The sequence below is a fragment of the Leuciscus leuciscus genome (genome assembly GCF_965113295.1).
Source record: "Leuciscus leuciscus genome assembly, chromosome: 7".
Classification (NCBI taxonomy): domain Eukaryota; kingdom Metazoa; phylum Chordata; class Actinopteri; order Cypriniformes; family Leuciscidae; genus Leuciscus; species Leuciscus leuciscus.
The window spans coordinates 3,874,732-3,897,377 of NC_138731.1; the positions used below are offsets into that span (position 1 = coordinate 3,874,732).

Genomic DNA, 22,646 nt, shown 5'->3' on the forward strand with positions numbered 1-22,646 from the left:
GTCTATGCACAACCTCAATGAATTTTAGACACAGCAGCGGGAACTTTTATTTTGGTCTGGCGATATGACATCATGAAGTTGCGCCGCGCTCCTGCGCCTGCTGTGATTCGGCTGAGGAAAGGTTTGAGTTTTAACATTTAAAGTGTCTAATTCGATTCAAACCGTTCTGTCTATTTTATAGTTTTTACAATAACTGTAAAATTAATAAGCTGTTGTTGAACGTGAAATTGTAGTAAAGCGCTCGGTGCTGCTGTTCAATGCAACAGTGTAACTGCAACGAGATCACAAACATTAATAATGAAAACTTTAATATATGTTATAAGTTAATTAATTTGTACCACTAGTTTTCAGGATTTTTTTTATTTTTTTTATTTATTTATTTTTTTTGCCTGATCATACAATTAACTTTCAATTTGACTGACTCACTTTCCAGTTCTCTGACTACAAACTAAAGTTTAAAGGTACTAAAGATTGACTTAGTCTTAATTATTCTCTTCTTAAACATGATTTTGTCCAAACACACAGGAAAACTCCTGGAGAAACATCTGAGATCCACGTGACACTATTATAAAGATGGCATTTATTAAACAGGAGAGTGAAGACATAAAGATTGAAGAAGTGTTCAGCGTGAAACATGAAGAAACTGAGGAACAAACAGGTTAGTTTCATTCTCAAAGCTGAACTCATTTGATTGCTATAGCCACAGGCGTAACTATCGGTAAGCAGGGTACGCGGTTGCTTACGGGCCCGGACCAATCAGGAAGATGACTGGAAGATATTGACTGACAGCTGGGGCCCCCTATTGCATTTTACTACTTTTAGTCTGATCGCATTTTACTTTATCGCTAATTTATTTGAATAAATAATGACAACAACATATTTTTGAACAACATATCAACATATAGCACACGTGTGGGATATTCTTCACACTAACGCCTGTTTCACACACGATCCGTTTGCAGTGTGTGTTGTGGTTCGTATGCAGTGCAGGAGCAGCACTGTGCTTTCACATAAGACGTGTTGTGGCAAAAGCAAAACAGTTAAACGTGATACTTCTCTTATAGTGCAGCAGATTAGTAAAAAAATCGTTCACTTTGGTATAGAAGCATGAAATTTGGCACAGATACTCTCTAAGGGCCACTATTTTGGAAAAAGGCGTTGGCCACTCAAAAATTCAATATGGCGGCCATTTTTCAATATGGCCGCTTCTATACCAAAGTGAACATTGAATTGCTATTCAATGCTTATTATATCAATTATTCAAACATGTCCTTTAGAGAGTATTTGTATAAAATTTTATGCTTGGATCACTGTTAATAGAAAAAGATGCTTGTCCCTCAAAAATTCAAGATGGCCGCCATTTTTAAAGATGGCCACCGTTCCTGTCGAATATTAATTATTTCAAGTGTTCAAATGGTGATGCAAGCATAAAATTAGGCAGAAATACTCTTCAAGGAACACTCTTTTGGAAAAAGGTATGTGCCACTCAAAAATTCAGGATGGACACCATTTTCAAGATGGCCACCATTTCTGTCAAATAGTCAAATAGGCTCTTTCTGAACTGGTCACCTATATTGTTGAAACCAGTCTCAATTCTGATGGTCCTTCCATCTCGCAGATACAGTGGGGAGAATAAGTATTTGATACACTGCTGATTTTGCAGGTTTTCCCACTTACAAAGCATGTAGAAGTCTGTAATTTTTATCATATGTACTCTTCAACTGTGAGTGACGGAATCTAAAACAAAAATCCAGAAAATCACATTGTATGATTTTTAAATAATTAATTTGCATTTTATTGCATGACATAAGTATTTGATCACCTACCAACCAGTAAGAATTCCGGCTCTCACAGACCTGTTAGTTTTTAGAAGTACCCCTGTTCTCCACTCATTATCTGTATTAACTGCACCTGTTTGAACTTGTTACCTGTATAAAAGACACCTGTCCACACACTCAATCAAACAGACTCCAACCTCTCCACAATGGCCAAGACCAGAGAGCTGTGTAATGGGCTACAGGACAATAGGCAAGCAGCTTGGTGAGAAGGCAACAACTGTTGGCACAATTATTAGAAAATGGAAGAAGTTCAAGATGACGGTCAATCTCCCTCGGTCTGGGGCACCATGCAAGATCTCACCTCGTGGGGCATCAATGATCATGAGGAAGGTGAGGGATCAGCCCAGAACTACACTGCAGGTCAATGACCTGAAGAGAGCTGGGACCACAGTCTCAAAGAAAACCATTAGTAACACACTACGCCATCATGGATTAAATCCTACAGCGCACGCAAGGTCCCCCTGCTCAAGCCAGTGCATGTCCAGGCCCATCTGAAGTTTGCCAATGACCATCTGGATGATCCAGAGGAGGAATGGGAGAAGGTCATGTGGTCTGATGAGACAAAAATAGAGCTTTTTGGTCTAAACTCCACTTGCCGTGTTTGGAGGAAGAAGGAGGATGAGTACAACCCCAAGAACACCATCCCAACCGTGAAGCATGGAGGTGGAAACATCATTCTTTGGGGATGCTTTTCTGCAAAGGGGACAGGACGACTGCACCGTATTGAGGGGAGGATGGATGGGGCCATGTATCGCGAGATCTTGGCCAACAACCTCCTTCCCTCAGTAAGAGCATTGAAGATGGGTTGTGGCTGGGTCTTCCAGCATGACAATGACCTGAAACACACAGCCAGGGCAACTAAGGAGTGCCTCTGTAAGAAGCATCTCAAGGTCCTGGAGTGGCCTAGCCAGTCTCCAGACCTGAACCCAATAAAAAATCTTTGGAGGGAGCTGAAAGTCTGTATTGCCCAGCGACAGCCCCGAAACCTGAAGGATCTGGAGAAGGTCTGTATGGAGTGAGCCAAAATCCCTGCTGCAGCGTGTGCAAACCTGGTCAAGAACTACAGGAAACGAATGATCTCTGTAATTGCAAACAAAGGTTTCTGTACCAAATATTAAGTTCTGCTTTTCTGATGTATCAAATACTTATGTCTTGCAATAAAATGCAAATTAATTACTTAAAAACCATACAATGTGATTTTCTGGATTTTTGTTTTAGATTCCGTCACTCACAGTTGAAGAGTACATATGATAAAAATTACAGACTTCTACATGCTTTGTAAGTGGGAAAACCTGCAAAATCAGCAGTGTATCAAATACTTATTCTCCCCACTGTATCTGCGAGATGGAAGGACCATCAGAATTGAGACTGGTTTCAACAATATAGGTGACCAGTTCAGAAAGAGCCATAGGAAAGATGGCTGGTTGAATCGTTTCACTCTGTGACTCTTTCTCAAGCCTTCTGAGGTTTCTCTCTGTTGTAAAGATGAATGAGACGCAAATGATGGTATTTCAGCTCCTGTGTAATGGCATCAGCACCACTTAGTTGAGACAATAATTTAGCATCATTCAGTGTTTGTGCACATTCATGTAGTCTGTCATTCAGTTGCAGTGTCATTACCTGACGTAGGTCAGATTCAGGAGATATGTTATCACAAAGAAAGCAAACCTGATCATCTAGACTTTTCTGCATCGTGGTTCTGCGATGCTTTGTTTGGCCTTCATCTATCTCACTACATTGAGCATCGGATTGTTGCTTCTGGGCACGAAGTAAATTTGTGTTGTTGAACCGAAGTCGACAATTGTAGTGATAGAGCTTGGTTCCTTCTCAAAGCTTCTATACCACCACCTTCATCCAGTCGTTCCAGGTCCAGGGTCATTGGCATTTTGTTCATCTTGTGTAAGAGTGGAATGTTGGTGGCAATCATTTTATAGCCATCATGTTGAGAAACATGATGGGTAGGTGGTGATTGGAGGGGTTCCTTTGTGTCTGTCTGACAAAGACAACATTTCTTCCAATCAGTTGGCCTCTTGGCTGACATGGGATTTTCATTTGCCATTTTGGGGGTTTGTTGTCTGATTAAGGCCGAGGGGTTATCCTTTTACCACCTCAATCATAGACATAGTACACATTCAGGTATGGGATACAACTAGGTACGGGTCACCTACACCTAGCCCGATCATTCATCCAGTGCCATTTAAGTCCCGTGTGATCTGTACACCTTCCAGGTAAGCATACATGAACAAGTCATGTATTGCCCCGCTTACCCTTGGCTCGGCTCTCCCACGCTGGCACAACCTGTCAATTCAGGTGCGGCTATCTAACTACATCTATTACTAGCTAAATGATGAGGGGCTGGTAGACAGCATTTGGGACACTAAACTTAGCTATACTATTACTACTAGTCAAGAACTACAGTGCAAGTAAAACTAGATCAGCTGACACTGAACCCCATGCTGAGTTCCACAGCAGTGAAGTCACCAGTGTGCCCTGGTTGTGTAATGACGTTCACTCTATTAAACAAAACCTTCCTTAACACATTAAATTGAGCTCTGACAGAAATGGTGGTCATCTTGAAAATGGTCACCATCTTGAATTTGAGCGGCACACACCTTTTTCCATGATAATGTTCCTTGAAGAATATTTGTACCAAATTTCATGATAGCAGCACCATTTGAAAAAAAAGATGTAAGGATTCAAGAGAAATGGCGGCCATCTTGAAAACTGGTAGCCATCTTGAATTTTTGAGGAACAAGCACCTTTTTCCAAAAAAACATTCTGAAGAGAGTATTTTCACAAAATGTTATGCCTACATCACTGTTTGAACAATTGACATAATGAGTATATTACAGAAATAGCGGCCATCTTGAAAAAATGGCCGCCATGTTGAGTTTTTCGGTGGCCAACGCCTTTTTCCCAAAAAGTGACCCTTAGAGAGTATCTGTGCCAAATTTCATGCTTTTATACCAATTTGAACGATTCTCTTGAAATTTGCCATTAATCTGCTGCACTATTATGTGAAACTTTAGTTTCATAAACTAATTTTAACTTGCCATTCACACCAACAGACGATGAAATATCCTCCAATTCCTTTCCTTTTGTGTATAAATCTTTATATGAAAAGTTCTGCGGTCTCGCAACACTTTGTTTTTCAACCTCAATGATTAGACAAGTGTCAAAAGGGACCAAACGCCTGAAATTTAACTTTTTCCCCAGTAAAATGTTTATTTATTTTTTATTTTTATTTTTTTTTAGACAATTTTATGGTACTTATTAATATTTATGCATGAATTCTTATCATTTTTTCCCTATTGAAAATAATACATTTTTCCAACTGTATTATTATTATTATTATTTCCAATTAAAGCAGTAGGCCTATTTCATTTTAAAATAGCGATTGTAGAAGATGGATACGTCGTGGCATGACCTCTTGACTTGGATGCCTGAAATAGATGCCCAGTGACGCTGCAAATATGGCTGCCAAGTGAGCAATTTCCTTGAACGAGTCTTTGCTCTTACCCAATGATGATTTACACAGCCTTGTCCCAAAAACACACCCATTGCCGCTCGCCTCCATTATCTTCATGCCTTCTTCCTATATGTGGAGCACTCCAAAGATCTCAGACCCTGGTGGTTTGAGTGCGGTTTGCTTTCAGCTACCGGTATGTATCACAAAAATGTTCATCGTGCATCCATCAACATGTCTCAATCAAGTACAGAAAAGAGTGGGAGTCTTTACCTGAATTTAAAGCTACACTGTGTAGGATTTTCTCCCATCTAGCGGTGAAATTGTTTATGACTACCAACTGAATATTACTTTCTAGCCCCTCACATTCCGAGGGCGTTTTAACTCCTACGGTGGCCGTATTATTTCAAATCTGCCGGCAGTACCGAGTAATCTCCCCCTCACATTCGTCACGGTGCCACTGAGTGTAAAAACGTGAAAGGCAAAGCTTGAATTTCCAGGTATGTCCCTCTTTGGCTAATGTATTTTCAAGATGGAGGCGCAACATGGCTGCCGCCATTCGAGCGACTCGCTCGTATGTATTCTAAATGGCAGATTCTACGCTTACGAGAATACTTGATTAGTTGGTACAAGTAATTACACTTTAATGAGCACATATATTTTTGAAAGAACAAAGTGTTTTTTTGCTAAGAATCAACTTAAAAAATTACACAGTGTAGCTTTAAAGGGTGGTTGAAGTCAGTAGTTGGGGATGACTGTCGAGCATACTGTGCATATTGCAAATCAGATATGCTTGCAAAAATGTGCTACAGTAAAGCATATAAATAAATCAGAACCATATAACCCCGCAGAGCAGTGTACATTACCGCAGCTAGTTAAGAAAGTGGATATCTGCAAAAGTGCAGAAGCTACTATGGCTTCTATATATATGTTCAATGCGCAACACTGTTCACTGCTAGCATGTGGCCGTTTAGGTATGGCTTGCAAAGCTGCCTTTTCAGATTCTGTGGCAGCAACAAACTTCCAAATGCACCGTACCAAGTGCACAGAAATGATTAAGGGAGTATTGGCTCCTTATTTTCTGAAAAGAATAACATCAGATGTGGGGGATGAGAGGTCCAGTCTCCTTTTGGATGAGTCCACTGATGTCAGTGTCTCAAAATACCTGGGTGTGGTGATTCGGTACTTTAGTGCTAAAAAAAGAACAATTGTGTCCACATTTCTTGGGCTGGTTGAATTGGAGGCGGGCGATGCCAGATTAATAGCAAAGGCAATACTTGAGTTTCTTGAAAAGTGTAGTCTTAAAAAGGAGAATCTTCAGGGTATTGGCACTGATAATGCGTTTGTGATGACTGGGGTGCACAATGGTGTACACAAGATTTTAAAGGAAGAATGTGCTTTGCCCAGTTTGGTACTCATCCGCTGTGTGTGCCATTCTTTACAATTGGCTGTCAGTGCAGTATCCAAAGAAACCATCCCTAGAAGTGTTGAATACTTAATCAGGGAAACCTACAACTTTTCGATTTCCCCAAAACGGCGAGAGGCATACAAAGCAGTGTATGCCACCATTAATTGTGGTCAGAAACCCCTGCAGATCACCAAAGTGTGTGCCACACGTTGGCTATCGATTGAGCCTGCAGTAACTCGTATATTGGACCAGTTGGGAAGAACTGAAACGCCACTTTGAGTTGATCAAGGCCAGTGAGCATTACTACATGGCAGATGTGCTCCATGCCACGTACATGAACTATGTCTACCTTACATTCTTAAAATCAATTCTGTCTGAAGTTCAAGTTGCAGTGAAGTCATTTGAGGAAGAACATACAGATCCTATCAAGCTTTTAGACAATCTGGTACACCTCATATCATCAATTTGTAGCAGAGTAGTCAACCCTATGGCAAACATTAATGTCCTGAAGGATGCCATTGATGGTCATCTCAGTCCAGCACCATATCGGTACTTTTTCGAAAGCACAATGTCCCAACTCAGCCTTGCGCAAGAGGAAAGAAAAAGTCATTCGGAGACGATGCATCAACTATGTTGTTGCTCTAAGCAAGGAGCTGCAAGGAAGGCTCCCAGACCATCTTGAAACCTTACGAAACATGGCCCTGTTCAGTGTTAAGGAAACACTAAAACACAATAAATGCACCAATGAAATTATTAAAGTAGCTGAGCTACTGGGGTACCAGTCACAGTCAATTGACAAAATTGTTTCCCAATGGAGAAATATCCATTTATTGAGGTGGGAATCAACTGAAAATACCATTGAGTTTTGGAGCGAAGTGTATAACTACACAGACGCTTCAGGGTTAAAACCATTCGAAGAACTGTGCAAAGCTGCACTGGCTGCCCTCTCCTTGCCACACTCAAATGCAGAGGCTGAACGGCTGTTTAACAAATGAGTGTGGTCAAGTCAAAGTTAAGAAATAGACTGTCACTGCACACTCTCAACTCCATACTCCTTGTTTGGTATGGACTGAAGCTGGCTGGTGATGCTTGTTACCAGCATAAACTACCCAGTGAAGTTCTGCAACAGTTTGGCACCACAGCAGCATACAGCTTTAAAGCCATGCCATCCTTTTCTGCTGATACCAGCTCATTGGACAGTGAAGATGAACATGATTTGCTTGTAAATCTATGATTCATCAAGGAATGGATTTTGCGGAACTGGGGGAATCAAGGCTGATTTACATTTACATTTATTCATTTAGCTGACGCTTTTATCCAAAGCGACTTACAATTGCTATATATGTCAGAGGTCGCACGCCTCTGGAGCAACTAGGGGTTAAGTGTCTTGCTCAGGGACACATTGGTGTCTCACAGTGGATTCGAACCCGGGTCTCTCACACCAAAGGCATGTGTCTTATCCATTGCGCCACCACCCCATCACTGCCCATGATGGTGGCAGTGTACACTGCCCTGTGAATGAGAAAAGCAATGGAGGAAACCACTGCTAACCAGCCCAGCAGCAGCGACCATTCTATGGAGAGAGTTGGAAAGAGGTGCCTAGCAATAGACAAACACATTTAAGTTAAGATGCTAGCTGCAATTGTTCAATATAGCCCAATTGTTAATTTACTGATACACCCAGGGGCGGATCTAGAAAAAAAATCACGGGGTGGCAAGCGGGGTCAGGGATAATTTCTGGGGTGGCGAATGTTTATAGCGGGGGTACGCAAGTTTTGCTTGATCGCAAGGCAATTTCTCCGTTTAGATGCAGGCTGAGCCTCCCAAAATTATATAGAAATAGTAGCATTGTCCATATTATAAGTAGGGGGTTTCTAACTCAGATAAAATTCAAACTTAAAAAAAAAAAAAAAATCATCTTGGGAGCCACAGGAGTTGGCACCTGGCTCCTTATTTAGCTATAAAGTTATTATAATTCTTTGTCCTGTAAAAAAAGTACTAACGAGTGAGCCTCTGTAAGCACCCAAGTAGCTTCTAGAGCAGATGTGAGACATCACATTTGTTATACACACCAAAAAAAACTATTAAATGAATCAGGCTTTGAAGATCTGGATTGCAACTAGTCCTTGAAACAATGCATGTATAAAGTGCCAGGTTGATGACTACACTAGAATTTAGACAGTTCTATTGATGGTCATCTCAGGGACAAAACCTGGAAGACTTTTCCAAACCAGGACTAAACATGGAATGCACCACTAGGTCTAATCTGGGACTAAATAATCAAACAGGACTAGTGCAAGGGAACAGTGATGTCAGTAATTCACTAATTTGGATAGATAATGACACTGAATGATGACAAGCCTTTATTCCTTCGTGATGCGAGCGCTAACTCTCAGGTTTATGTGAGCTTTGCTTTAGCAAGAAAAGCTATGTTTCATATCGCACGCTACGACGACATCAGCGTCAGGTCTGTGGGATTTTGCTGTAATCATAAAACAACACTTTCCTTTCTCCTTTAATCCGTTCGCTCTGAAACAGCCTCCTTCGTCTAAACTTTGCACCAAATGCATCCAAACTTTCCCTCAGAGCCGCCATGTTGGTTGTCTAACGTTACCATGACAACGAGATTGTACGTCCGGTTCATGTCTGTAACGCTGTAATTTTCTCTTTTATACTTTTTAAATGGATTAAAAAAAAAAAATTTTGGTCGGAGTAATGCTTTGATAGCATGACATTTAGCTTAATTGCGGACATATATATATATACAGGTAAAAATACATTTCATTACGCTGTTTAAACACTTTCCAAACTCCGACATGTAGATTCACACAGGACTAGAAGCACTTTTTAACTTGAGGTCCCTAGGTAATTGTAATCCCATGTGAATAGGTCTATAACCACACGGTTTGCCTTTTTCCTGTGTATTGTAACTGTTGAACCACTTTGACAATGTAAGGTTATATGCTGCTGGTGCACTGTATTTATGTGTTTAACATTGTTTCACATGTTTTTCCTTAAAAAAAATGAATAAAACCCCCCCAAAATGTCCCTTTTATCCTTTGTTTTATTGTATCCAGTGTGAACAGCACAATATCCTTCAAAAAGTAGATTAAAAAAATCATTGTGCAATTAGTGCAAATCTGGTTTTCAGAATATATTTTACATCTGTAAAATAATGTTAGTTGAACATTGAACAGCAGTGCAAAAATGTATAGTCACTATAAAAAACAATACAGCAGGTAATGCCATCACTCCAGTACAAAATAATATCTTCCAAATAATTTCATTTGCAAGTGGAAGTGCATTTAAGTGCATTGGAAAATGCACGTGGAACTAAAACTCAAGTAGGATGGAAGAAACAAATATCTGGTTGTCTGATCATAAATGGGCACCAACAAAACAAAAGTCTGACTTTAATTTTATATTGCCTCTTGTAAAATATTCAAGTTAGGAGCAATTGTCTTAGAATAACATTTTGATAACCTTTTACAAATAAACGCAGAAGACTAACTAACTGAAACTTGACTCTGCTACTCGGTTTTATCAAACAAAGCAGATGAATTAAACAGCTCACAGGAGCTGAAGGCGTCTGTTGCCATGTTGTTCAGCAAATCACCTTACAAATGTATCAAGATCTAAAGCTTTAGTGCGTTTATTTTCAATGCTAAGTTTGACAACCTACTCTCGGTCATAGTGGAGCGTAGATAGTTCTTTATTATTCTCAGAGTTGAAAAACTCCGCTCACAACTTGCACTACTTACAGGGATCACAACAGCTATTTTGCATAATCTGTACAACTCATAGAACACATCCTTGTATTGTTCCATAAATTGTGTGTAATCCATTAAGGTAGCTGGTGAGTCTTTTTCTTCATTTTTAAGTCTTTCAAGTACTCTTTTGCACTGATGAATTTCATGTTTTAGGTCATCAGCGTTTGATCCATATGCCTTTGCCAACAGCATAACATCATCACCCAAGAAGGAACGACTGGAAGGATTCAGAGCCTGGAGTCCATTCATTATGTCACAATTAGTTTTTGAAAAACGCCGCTCCACTTCTCCCTTCATGTGATCTATGACTGGATAGTACACTTTGTCCCGAAAACTTGTCTTTCCGTCTGGTGAAACGTGTTGTCCCAATGTTGAGGCGATGATGGAGTCCTGAAGCGCTTCTGTTGTTTGTCTGACCCTTTTGGATTTGTTCTGTGTTCTGTCAACAATGTTATTCCACAGTTCACCAAAAGTGTCCTCACTGCGATAATCATCCAGAGTATCTTTAAAAGCATTGATCAGATTAACTGCCTTGCTGAAGTCAATGTTTTTTGATTGAAGGTGATCTGAGAGAATTTTTGACTCACTTAAGATCGTTTTAAAAGCCACAAGGTACCCAACAAAATTCAGATCAAGTTGTCCAAGTATCCCTCTAGCTTCAACAGCTCTTTGTGGGTGCATTTCAGAAGCTATCTCCTCCAAGACGCGTATAATAGCAGGCAACCGGTCTAAAACATTGCGACACGCTGCCTGCCGACAAGCCCACCGGGTGTCACTAAGACGCTGGAGTTCTCTAGGGGCACCATCAAACATTTCCTGCTGCACTTTCAGCCATTTGGTGTGTACATATGATCCTGAAAGAAATACATACAAGTGCTCTAATAATGAAAAGAAAGTTCCTGCATCTGAGACATTTTTGACACTGTCCACAATGACCAAGTTTAAGCAGTGAGCACTGCAGTGAACATAAAATGCATGCTTTGCACCCTCTCTCACTTTGCCCTGTACCCCTGCACGTACTCCACTCATGACAGCAGCACCATCGTAACCCTGACCAACCAGATTTTTTTTGTACTCCAACCCATGTTTTTCAAAAAACCAAATGATCTTTTCAGAGAGAGCACCTGCATCTAGTTGATCTGCCTCAGAAAATTCAATAAAGCTTTCATGAACAGCACCCTCATAAAAGTATCTCAGAACAAATTAAATCTGTTCTTTTTTCTGAATATCTTTTGTCTCATCAACAATTATGGAGAATTGTTGACTTTCTTTAACCTCTTTGATAATATTGTCTTTTACCATTCCTGCTAAGCATTTAAGTATTTCATTTTGTATCGTTTTACTTGTGTACATTGCATTTTTGGGCTGGTTTTGTAATCTCTTTCTGATCATTGGGTCATGTTTGGCAAGTAATTCCAACATTGACAGGAACACCTTTTCTCTTAGAGTCTGTAGTTTCCCTATGGCCACGCTGAGCAGTGTTTTCAGTTGCAGTCACGATAAAAATTTCAGCTAATACTTTCACATAGTTTTGGTTTTCAGTCAGTTGTTTCTTATTTTTTTCGTCCATTATTGCAACAAGTGAAGTGTTACTGTCTTGTCTTTTTTTTGTTCTCTGCCCATGCACACATTGCATTTTGGTGGTTCTCAGATTTGTCATGTGAGCTAAAGCCATTGTCTTTAAAGCTCGCCTTTTTCCAGTTTCTGTAACCCTCCGTGGACGTGAACACACTTTTAGCGGCATCTGGTAAAGAAAAATGTCTACAAGCAAAGCAGTAAGCTGCATCTTTTCTTGCAGAGTACTCAAGCCATGTGAATGTCTTGTACCACTCAGCGTGAAAGCTTCTTTTTGCTCCTCCGTGTGTAGTCTTGAAAATAAAAAATAAATAAATCGTACAATGGATGCAGAATTTCACGTAGGCCTAGATAAAAAAAATTAAAAAATAAAAAATCGCAAAGCCTCATTCACTTCCATTCGGTCACTAAAAGTGAAAGTCAGAAGGGGAAGGGCAAACTCTGTTTACGTGGCTGCACGCGACCGGTGTAGTACGCAATCATACTACAAATCATGCGTAGTTGGCCCAGGTACCATACGTACCATCAGAACTGAATACGAGCAAGAAGCACAACTGAATGTACGGGAAGCCAAAAGGTTAAAAAAGGATTGTATTTTTTCCCGAAATTTTTTCCCGTTTTTTTTTATTTTTATTTTTTTTATTAGAAGCGAGTTTTTCCCCATCTGTCAGTTCAATCCAGATTATTTCTTTTAACATTTAAAACAATAAAAAACAACAACAAAAAACAAAATAAAAAACAAAAAACAATAATATAATATGAGGAACTCTTTTTCTCATGTGTATTTTGGTGACATTTAACATATTGTTTAATACATTTTGTATACTGTTTACAAAGTTGTATATCATAAACCTGCCATCTCTGATGTTTTGCAATCTTTATAAATAATAATAAGACCATAATATGAGGCATTGAGTTTGGACATAAACACGGTCAGATAAGGCAATTTGTATGGGCAAAATTCAACTGAATATATTCAGACATAATACAAAAACTATGAACAAGTGCAAGATTAATTCAATTCACAGAAATATTACTGGAGTGTGAGATAGGATATTGATAGGGATATTGATGTAGGGATTTTCATGACTCAAGTCATGTTTTTCTGTGTTATTAGTAGTAGTAGTTAAGGTGATTGAGTGCTGTATTTCAGTTTTTTACTTCTTTGTGTATATATATTTTAATAAAGACTCTGTTATTCTCAGTCCTTCATATAGCCCGTGAGTGTGTTTTTTTTTTTGGTCAGAGCAACTGCCCCTCAAAATTCCTGTGCACGTCCCTGTTTGACACGGAAATTCATAAATCATACCAAGTTGTTCTTGAGACGATAGCCTAACATCGCCCAGCTCCCTTTCAGTTTCTTTATTGTTGCTGTCACTCATCTCTTCTTCCACTGCAACTTCACAGTCCTCATCTGTCCCTTTGTCAACTTCTACATCTTCCTCACTCAGTCTGTCTGTCTGTTCCTTCACATGTTCACTCTCCTGTTCTTTAAGCGTCTTCTTTGGTTGAAAAAACTGGTCTATGCTTTTCCGCTTCATTTTTAGGCTACAAGTGATTCATGTAATAAAATACTCAATTAAAATAAATATTTCATATTATCCAATGTCTCAAAAATACTTTACTTACTGCCACAATGGGAGATCAGGACCAACCCTCTCCTCTCCCATTCATTAGGTCATCATCATCTATAGAAAAAGAAAAGAGAAACAGTTAGTCTTTGGCCATTAAACAGTATTGTGGGGTCAAGTAAACTATGTTTGACATACTGGACATATTTATGCATGCATTTGATTTAAGATCTGTTTCGTTTTGATACATGAACACATCTTAAGTGTCAATAATTACGTTTTTTTTTTAAATGATTAAACGATATACATTTTATTTATATGACAGTAAAGTACCACACTGAGATTGAAATAATGCCTTACTAAACGACCTGCAATTAAAAGGAAAATAAAATGATGACGCCGTCATGATATTCTCATTATTTTCCTATCATGATGCAACTGATCGAATTAGGACAAAGTTGGGTATGGGAGCAACTTAATACTTTAGTAGAACGAGGCGTTTACATGGACACTTATAATCGGATTGGCGGCTCAATCGGACTAAAAAACCTTCATGTAAACACCTTAATCGATCCGATTGAGCTCGATCTGAATGAAATTTCGTTCGGATTGAAAGGGGTGGTTTATCCCTTTTGTAATCCGATCGAGAGAACATGTAAACACTTGATCGGATTGAAAACCGAAACTGAAAGGACTGCGCATGTGCGATGACGTTACATAGCGTAATGACGTATGACGCGCGGAACGAGCTGTTCTTCCTGTTGAATAAAGTGTCATATTAATAAGTTTCCCGTCATTCTAAAATTCTCATTTCACTCAGCGTCTGTGAAGTGAAGCAGGACAACGTCCCACCAGTCCTTGTTTTGGATTCTCATCCACAGACGTCTGGTTTTGGCCGCGGGGAGGGGCATTTTTACTGCGTGATCAATAAGCAGCACGGCAAAACGGTTAATATATGCTCTAAATTATGACCAGAGACGAATTAATATTACGTCTGCTGTTTAAAACAAATAAAGAACCAATAGAGGAGAATATTTATGCGGGAAAAGCGGGAAACTCTGTATATTCGTGCAGTGTGCGCATGTCAAAACATCAGATCCGATTTGAAACTTGTGACATATAAACGCGCACATCAACCCGATTACTTTATTTATCAATCATGTAAACACCTTGTTCGGATTCATCAATCGTATTGATTTCATTCCGATTGTGTCCATGTAAATGTAGCTGACTGCTCCGAAAACTTAGCTGTTAGCTGCTAACCAACTAAAACTCATGTTGGTCCCTGCTTAAACCCGGTACTTTGCGGTCTGTAATTTGTAGGCAAGCAGAGTCAAGTCAAGTCAAGTCAAGTTTATTTGTATAGCGCTTTTCACAATACAGATTGTATCAAAGCAGCTTCACAGTATTCAATTTAAATAATACAACAAAGTTTATTTCAAGAGGAATTTATTGATTGATAAAATTAAATTAAATATCCCCAAAATATCCCCAACTGAGCAAGCCAAAGGCAACAGTGGCAAGGAACCGAAAAACTCCATCAAGTGACCTAATGGTGTCCTAAAACTCCATCAGGTGACCTAATGGAGAAAAAAAAACCTTGGGAGAACCCAGGCTCAGTCGGGGGCCAGTTCTCCTCTGGCATTTATGAGGTAGAGGCCGGATTGTAGTTTGAACTGTGGGATTATATGAATGCCTGGCTGAAGAGATGCGACTTTAATCTAGTTTTAAACTGGGAGAGCGAGTCTGAGCAACGAACAGTATCAGGAAGACTATTCCAGAGTTTTGGAGCCAAATGTGAAAATGCTTTCCCTCCTTTGGTGGTTCTGAATATCCTAGGTATGACCAAAAGCCTTGAATTTAGTGATCTTAAAGAGCGCGATGGATTATAGGGCGATAGAAGATCTGTTAAATAGACTGGAGCTAAGCCGTTTAGGGCTTTATAAGTCAGTAGCAATACCTTGTAATTAATACGGAACTTTATAGGTAACCAATGCAGTGATGATAAAATCGGTGTTATATGATCATATTTTCTTGATCTCGTAAGAACTCTAGCGGCGGCATTTTGGACTAACTGTAGCTTGTTTATTGAGGATGCAGGACAACCAGCTAATAAGGCATTACAGTAATCCAGTCTCGAGGTCATGAATGCATGAACTAACTTTTCTGCATCAGAAACTGATAGCATATTACGTAGCTTAGCAATGTTTCTAAGGTGGAAAAAGGCTGTTTTTGTAACATATGAAATATGATTTTCAAAAGACAGGTTACAATCGAGTATAACACCCAGGTCTTTTACTGTAGCGGATAAAGTAACAGGACATCCTATGATGTTAAAGTTGTATTGTGCGAGGTTTTGTGGGCGGTTTTTTGAACCGATAAGTATTACCTCTGTCTTGTCTGGATTTAATAAAAGAAAATTACGCGTCATCCAATCTTTTATATCTTTAACACACTCTGTCAATTTGGAAAATTTAGCGTTTTCATCCGGCCTTGATGAAATATATATTTGAGTGTCATCAGCATAACAATGCAAACTAATTCCATGTTTCCTTATAATATTTCCAAGTGGCATCATATATATTGAAAATAACAGAGGGCCTAACACAGATCCCTGCGGCACTCCATAGTTTACTGGAGTTATGATCGATTTTTCTCCATTTAAATAGACAAAATGGTAGCGGTCAGATAGGTATGATTTGAACCAGCTTCAAATCATGAAAAGAGTCAAATGACTGACACAGTTTAGTCAAACAGTTTAGTCTTCCCGTGCCTTTCCTTATTCGAAACTACCGAAAGCACTGCCACCGCTGTCCGCCATTTGGATTCACCGCGTTCGCATTAAAAACAAGAATACTTTTTTGGTTCAACATTAGCGAGGCGGGTCCCATTATAACATTATCAACCCTTCTGATAGAGTTGCATGTAAGCCATTTTTGAAAATATGATGTATAAAAGCGTGTTCTTCTTACCGTGTTTCGTCGTGTGTCCACGTTAGCCTCACTTGAAACTTGTCGAGAAAAGTTGAAAAGACTGCTTGGCTGGACTGCGCATGTCATAGGGAGGGAGGGAGGCGCCGGCGGGAGAGGCTCTACTCAAGTCATGATGCGTTTAGGGGCGCCCAGGAAACAAAGGTTTTTACCATAAATGTCGTTTTATTTTCAGCCGGCCTGGCTGACATCAATGGGGTGGCAGCTGGGGTGGCAAGACCTTTACTAGGGTTGGCAGCTGCCACCCCGTGCCACCCCAGTAGATTCGCCCCTGGATACACCTTGTTATTAGCTTGTATAATTGTTGATCATTTAGGTAGCATATGAACTACCACAGTGATTTAATTGTTCAGTTCATGTGTAGTTTCACTGGTTAATAAGAAAATAGCCTACATAAAATGTAATTCTTCAAAAGTGTTTAACTGTTCAATATCAATGTTGTATTTAAAAAATAAAAATAAACTGATCATGAGAAAGTGTTGTTTATATTACTTTTACAAATGCTATGTATGTATATATTACGCAATTGCAACGCAAAACTACGGCATTATGTAATACGTAAAATTTCCATTAATGGCGGGGAAAGTTGGAGAGTTCTGCCATTTCTTCAGGTTGTGAGGAATATATATATCTTTGGCAGAGAAGCAGAAGACCTAAAAAACAAAGGACCTAGTACTGAGCCCTGTGGCACTCCATACTTGTGCTTAATGGGTTGTGTCTTCATTCACACAAACAAAGTGGTAGTAGTCTGATAGATGAGACATAAACCATGCCAATGCTCGTCTTAGTGCATATCACCACCTATTGAGCTATTGTGAATTCAGAATTTATATTATACAGAATATGTCCAGTATCAATCAATGATGTGTGTGATGAGAAAATATTGGTTTTAAGATGTGACAAAATAAACATTGGTTTGTTGTTATAATAATAATGCTTTATAAATATAAATTTGGTTCACTGCAGATTTAAGGGGAAAATACTCAGCAATGGAGTTGACTTATGCATGTATACATGGTTTGTCTTAAAGCATATTAAAAACACCAAATAGTCATATAAACAACATTTAAAAGCTTGATTTTAACCACAGGGGGACTTTAATAGGCTACCATTTTTTTTTTGCCATGATCATATGCCAAAAGCAGGTCATTTGTAACTTCAAAAAGCACAGTTTCTGTGATATGATAGTTTTTTTGATAAGGATTTTGATAATGGCTAGCTTAAAGGTATTTTGGTCCCAAAGAAAGCCAAGGGGTTAACAATATTGAGAAAAAGGTGTGATACTAGCTACATGCGTGAAGGATCTAGCATACACATTAGTTTTGATGCTTTACATGTCTAAACGTTTTGATTTCTGTTGGTTTGTGCAATTAAACTGGGGTTATTTGTCTTTTTTCACCTTAGACCAGAAGACACTGAAAGAAGAGAGTCAAGAACTGAATGAAACAGAAGAAAAATACCAGATTAAGAAACATCATGATTTCACATCTGAAGAACCACCTTTCAGTTCCTCACAGACTGAAAAGACTTTACCACAAATGACTCAAAAGACTAAAGGTAATTTCACATGCCAGCAGTGCGGAAAGACTTTCAATCAAAATAGAAACCTTAATGTCCACATGATAATTCACACTGGAGAGAAGCCATTCACTTGCCAACAGTGTGGAAAAAGGTTCAGTCGAAAAGGAAACCTGACAGACCACTTGAGAGTTCACACTGGAGCGAGTCCATTCACCTGCCAACAGTGCGGAAATAGTTTCACTCAAAAAAGAAGCCTTAAACTCCACATGAGAATTCACTCTGGAGAGAAGCCTTTCATCTGCCAACACTGTGGGAAAAGTTTCACTGAAAAAGTAAGGCTTAAAGTCCACGTGAGAATTCACACTGGAGAGAAGCCTTTTACCTGCCTGCAATGTGAAAAGAGTTTTAAACATAAATCAACCCTTAATGCCCACATGAGAATTCACACTGGAGAGAAGCCGTACGTATGTGGTCAGTGTGGAAAGAGTTTCAGATTTACTGTAAGCCTTAATCACCACATGAGGATACACTCAAGAGAGAACAGCTTTATATGTCATCATTGTGGGAAGAGTTTCACAGACAGGACACATCTTAAGGATCATGTACAAATTCACATTGGAGAGAAACCTCACATGTGCCTCCATTGTGGAAAGACTTGCAAAACCAAAGCATACATTGAGGTTCACATGAGAATTCACTCTGTAGAGAAGCCTTTCACCTGCGAACAGTGTGGGAAAAGTTTCACTCAAAAAGGAAACTTTAATGTCCACATGAAACTTCACACTGGAGAGAAATCTTTCACCTGCAATCTGTGTGGGAAGAGCTTCTCTCGAAAAGCAAACGTTGAGGCTCACATGAGATTTCACACTGGATAGAAGCCCTTCACCTGTCCTTGTTGAAATATTTTCTCTATTCTATAGAAAACAACTGTAGAATTAGTTTGAATACAATAAAAGCCAAATGTGTTTGTAAGGCCTTATGGCCTATGTGACTGATCAATAAAGTCTAATTCTGATTTCTGGAACTCTTGACTCCTGAGCTTATTTTGCAAGAAAGAGAAGACAATTCCCTGCAACATAAATTAATAGAAGACAATTTTCCTCAACACCTTCAGTGTGGAAAGGGTTTTGCACTGAAAGGAAACCTTGAGTTTCACATTAGGCTTCACACCGGAGCAAAGCCTCACATGTGCCTTCAGTGTGAAAAGAGATTCACATATCTTAGAGACCTGAAATGTCATTCGCAAACTCATTCTGGAAAGAAATTAAAGGTTCTGAGTGTGGTATGGATTTAATGAAAAAGATACATTTTAAACTCTCTGGAGGAAGGCGATTTACTTACAGATACACATAAAAATTCATGCAAATGTGAGACCATATTCTTGTTCCCTTGTACTCCTTATATGATTAAGTGTTGTTAGGCAAATCATCAGCCTTGGTTAAATTAACATACTTGTCTTTGTAGACTGCAATGTAGGAAGGCAGAACGGACTTGGAAAGATAAATAAATCGCTGGTCTTACATCAGATTTTACGGGCTTCACTTCTTAGGTTTTAAGAATGCTTTCTTAAGCCCACTGCTGTCACTATACCTCCATCTTCAGAATGCTGTGAGATGTTTTTAAGTGCTTTTACCAGAAATACTAAAGACATTAGGTCAGGGTTTTGTGTGTTGGATGGAAGGGTAGGGGATGACTCTTTTAGTGTTAAAACTTTTGATGAGTTTGATTTGGCTTCGTCCACTGATATAAGTTATATTATTGCTTGTTTGAAACACTCAGCTTCTAGTTGGGATGTATTGCCCTCCGGTTTGCTTGGAGAGATGGCTGATTTTATCGGAACGAGTATTACATTGATTGTGAACAGTAGTTTTTCTACAGGTATTTTTCCATCATGTTTTAAGCAAGCAGTTGTTCAACCTCTTCTTAAGAAGCCCACTTTGGAACTTTTGGATCTCACGATCCTATGTGCATCTCTGAATCAACTCCCAGATCAGCTGGACCACCGGGGGATGGAGTGCATTGGCCGAACGTTTGAGCTCACTGGAATGTGAATGGCGCGCAGCGACTTCAGCCACTGCTGACTACACAGGAGGAGATGGCGCCTGAGTTCTTACGAGATGTGAGCGTACACCACCTTGGCGGTTGATGTACACAACAATCGCAATGTTGTCCGTGCGGACTAACAAGTGCTTGCCCTGAAGCAACAGTCGAAACCGGCACAGGGTGGACAACACTGCCAGCAACTCCAGGCACTTGGTATGTCAGTGCAGTCAAGGTCCCGACCAGGAGCTGCACGGCCATTGCACTTAGAGCCCCAACCCGTTCTGGAGGCATGTGTTGTAACAACATGTCTGAACACTTGTTCTAAGTAGGGGTGGGGGGAAAAATCGATTCTTAGATGCATCGTGATGCGGACGTGGACGATTCTGAATCGATTCACAAATGTAAAAAATCGATTAAAAAAACAACAACTCTAAAGCAGACGTGCAGTGCGCGGACAGTCTGTGGCACATAACAGAGACGCATGATGGTTGAGCGCCAAATTCTAACGGCACCCTCTTCGTTAAAAGCTAACGTATGGAAAATTGGCAATTTTATTGTGACCCATTTAGTATTTTTTGTATGAGAGCTGCTTTCTGTATTTAGTTTTCACATCAATATGCTGTAAACCGATCTGTTATACGTACACTAAAAAAATCCTGTAAAAATACGGGAAATTTAGTACAGTAATTTACCGTTATTCATAAATACAGTTGTATACTGTCAATGACGCTGAATTTTACAAGCAAAATAATAACATCAATCTACTGTTCAGTTTTACGGGATAATACAGTATTTTTTCGTCTACTCACGTGCTTGAGCCCGCGCGCTCACAACTCACAGGAAAATCACGACGACTCATCAATTCCCTTCAACAGGCGTGCTGCAAAAGGATTAATATTACCCTCAGCTTTTCTCTTCCGTCAGTTTATCAAGGTAAGTGCAAACTGATAAAAGTGTTACCCTGTGATATTGACTTACCAAATCTACGTCAGGGATTGGGCATTATTTTACCGTTTTTTTTAGGGTTTATTGAAATGTGCACTAAATTAATGATGCTAACAGTTAACGTTACTTAACTTTCTGCCTCTGTTTTACGCAAAACACTTTTACTATTCCTAGAGAGAGAGTATAGCTTAAAGATTGTCTTTAAAGATTGAGAGTTAAAATGGTAAGATTATTTTGCAGTGGATGTCTGTGGATTGTAGTATAAAAATGTTTACTTGCAACATTTGTGCTAAAACATGCAGCAACACATTTGCCTATGTCAGGCACATGCGAGCTCATAGTTTTTTGCCGAATGCATCATTTAAGTGTGGTTTCCCTGAATGCACAAGAACGTTTTCTACGTTTTCAGCCTTCAAGTGTCACACTTACGGCCATAAATATGGAAAATATGGACTAAACTAGATAGTCTAGGTGATTTAACATGTCATATTGACTTGTGTAGCTATAAGTGTGAGGATATCCGTGGTCTTCTTTTACATGTGAAAAGTCATTTTACCGAAGGCAAGACCGTTACGTGCCCTTTCAAACAATGTGACAAAAAATGTACAGTGAAGTCTACATTCACAGCGCATGTGTCAAGAAAGCATAAAGACTGCTCTAAAGAAAGTCTAGTTGACTCAATTGCAAATGCAATCAGCACTGATTATAATAATGAGAGTGATATGCAACTTGGCGGTCCCAGTGAGGCCAGTTATGAAGAAATGGAGATCTACCCAGAAAAAGCAGACGAAGGACAATTTCTCAAAAATGTAGCATTGTTTTATCTGAAACTACAAGCTAAATTGCTCCTTCCATCATCTACAATTCAAACAATTATTGAAGACTGTCAGGAAATACATGACATAAATCAGTCACACCTAATTTCCAAACTACAAGAAAAATTTAAATCACTTGGACTTCCTGAAGCTGACATAAACACTGTGATGGATACCATGAAAAGAGAGGATCTCCACAGGGCTTGCAATAACCACAAACTCAAAACTGACCATAAGAGAAAAATGTTTTTTAAAAGTAACTTCAATTATGTGGAGCCAGTGCCCATTTGTCTCGGTAAAAATTAGTCAGGTAAAGAATGTTTTGCACAATATGTGCCGATAAAAAAGACAATAGCTTCTCTCTTGTCCTCAGAGTCAGTAAGGGAGCAATTGACCTTTCGCCGGCCCCTCCCCCAAAACGGCCATTGTCCAATCACACATCATAGCAACCGTTACTATGTGAGCAGGTCCGACAAACATTATCAAGATGGTGAAGCGTGCGCCCATGGTGTTTGTAAATCGGACACTAGATACCCCGAGAGATTGTCTGGAGGAGTTGTGTTCTTTCCATTCCCAAAGCCGAAAACACAAACAGTGTGGACGGCCCCACTCCCAGTTAAATGTGTTTAACATTACGAAGCATAAATACGTCTGCTGGCTGTGGTATCGATGGCTAACGTTACTTAATTTTTATTTTATTTTTT

The 22,646-nt window shown here is 39.4% G+C and overlaps 1 protein-coding gene and 2 long non-coding RNA genes across 3 annotated transcripts in view; 2 read left to right on the top strand and 1 right to left on the bottom strand.

Annotated features, from left to right (window-relative positions):
* Window positions 1–62: 62 nt before the first annotated feature.
* Window positions 63–19,467, top strand: LOC309503423 (uncharacterized protein). Its single transcript, XM_082176244.1, has 3 exons — window positions 63–121; window positions 526–658; window positions 18,023–19,467. Exons 2-3 carry the CDS (start codon window positions 574–576, stop codon window positions 19,012–19,014), a joined length of 1,077 nt encoding a protein of 358 aa, XP_082032370.1. The 5' UTR covers window positions 63–121; window positions 526–573; the 3' UTR covers window positions 19,015–19,467.
* Window positions 12,374–22,646, bottom strand: part of LOC309503526 — a 51,584-nt gene continuing 41,311 nt past the window's right edge. The window contains exons 2-3 of the long non-coding RNA XR_014207692.1: window positions 12,786–13,247; window positions 12,374–12,745 (exon numbers count right to left, since the gene is read on the bottom strand). This is a non-coding gene — a long non-coding RNA (uncharacterized lncRNA). The remainder of the gene's footprint in view (window positions 12,746–12,785; window positions 13,248–22,646) is intronic.
* Window positions 13,145–18,012, top strand: LOC309503572. The gene is made up of 3 exons (XR_014207743.1): window positions 13,145–13,251; window positions 13,283–14,965; window positions 16,373–18,012. It is a non-coding gene; the product is annotated as an uncharacterized lncRNA (long non-coding RNA).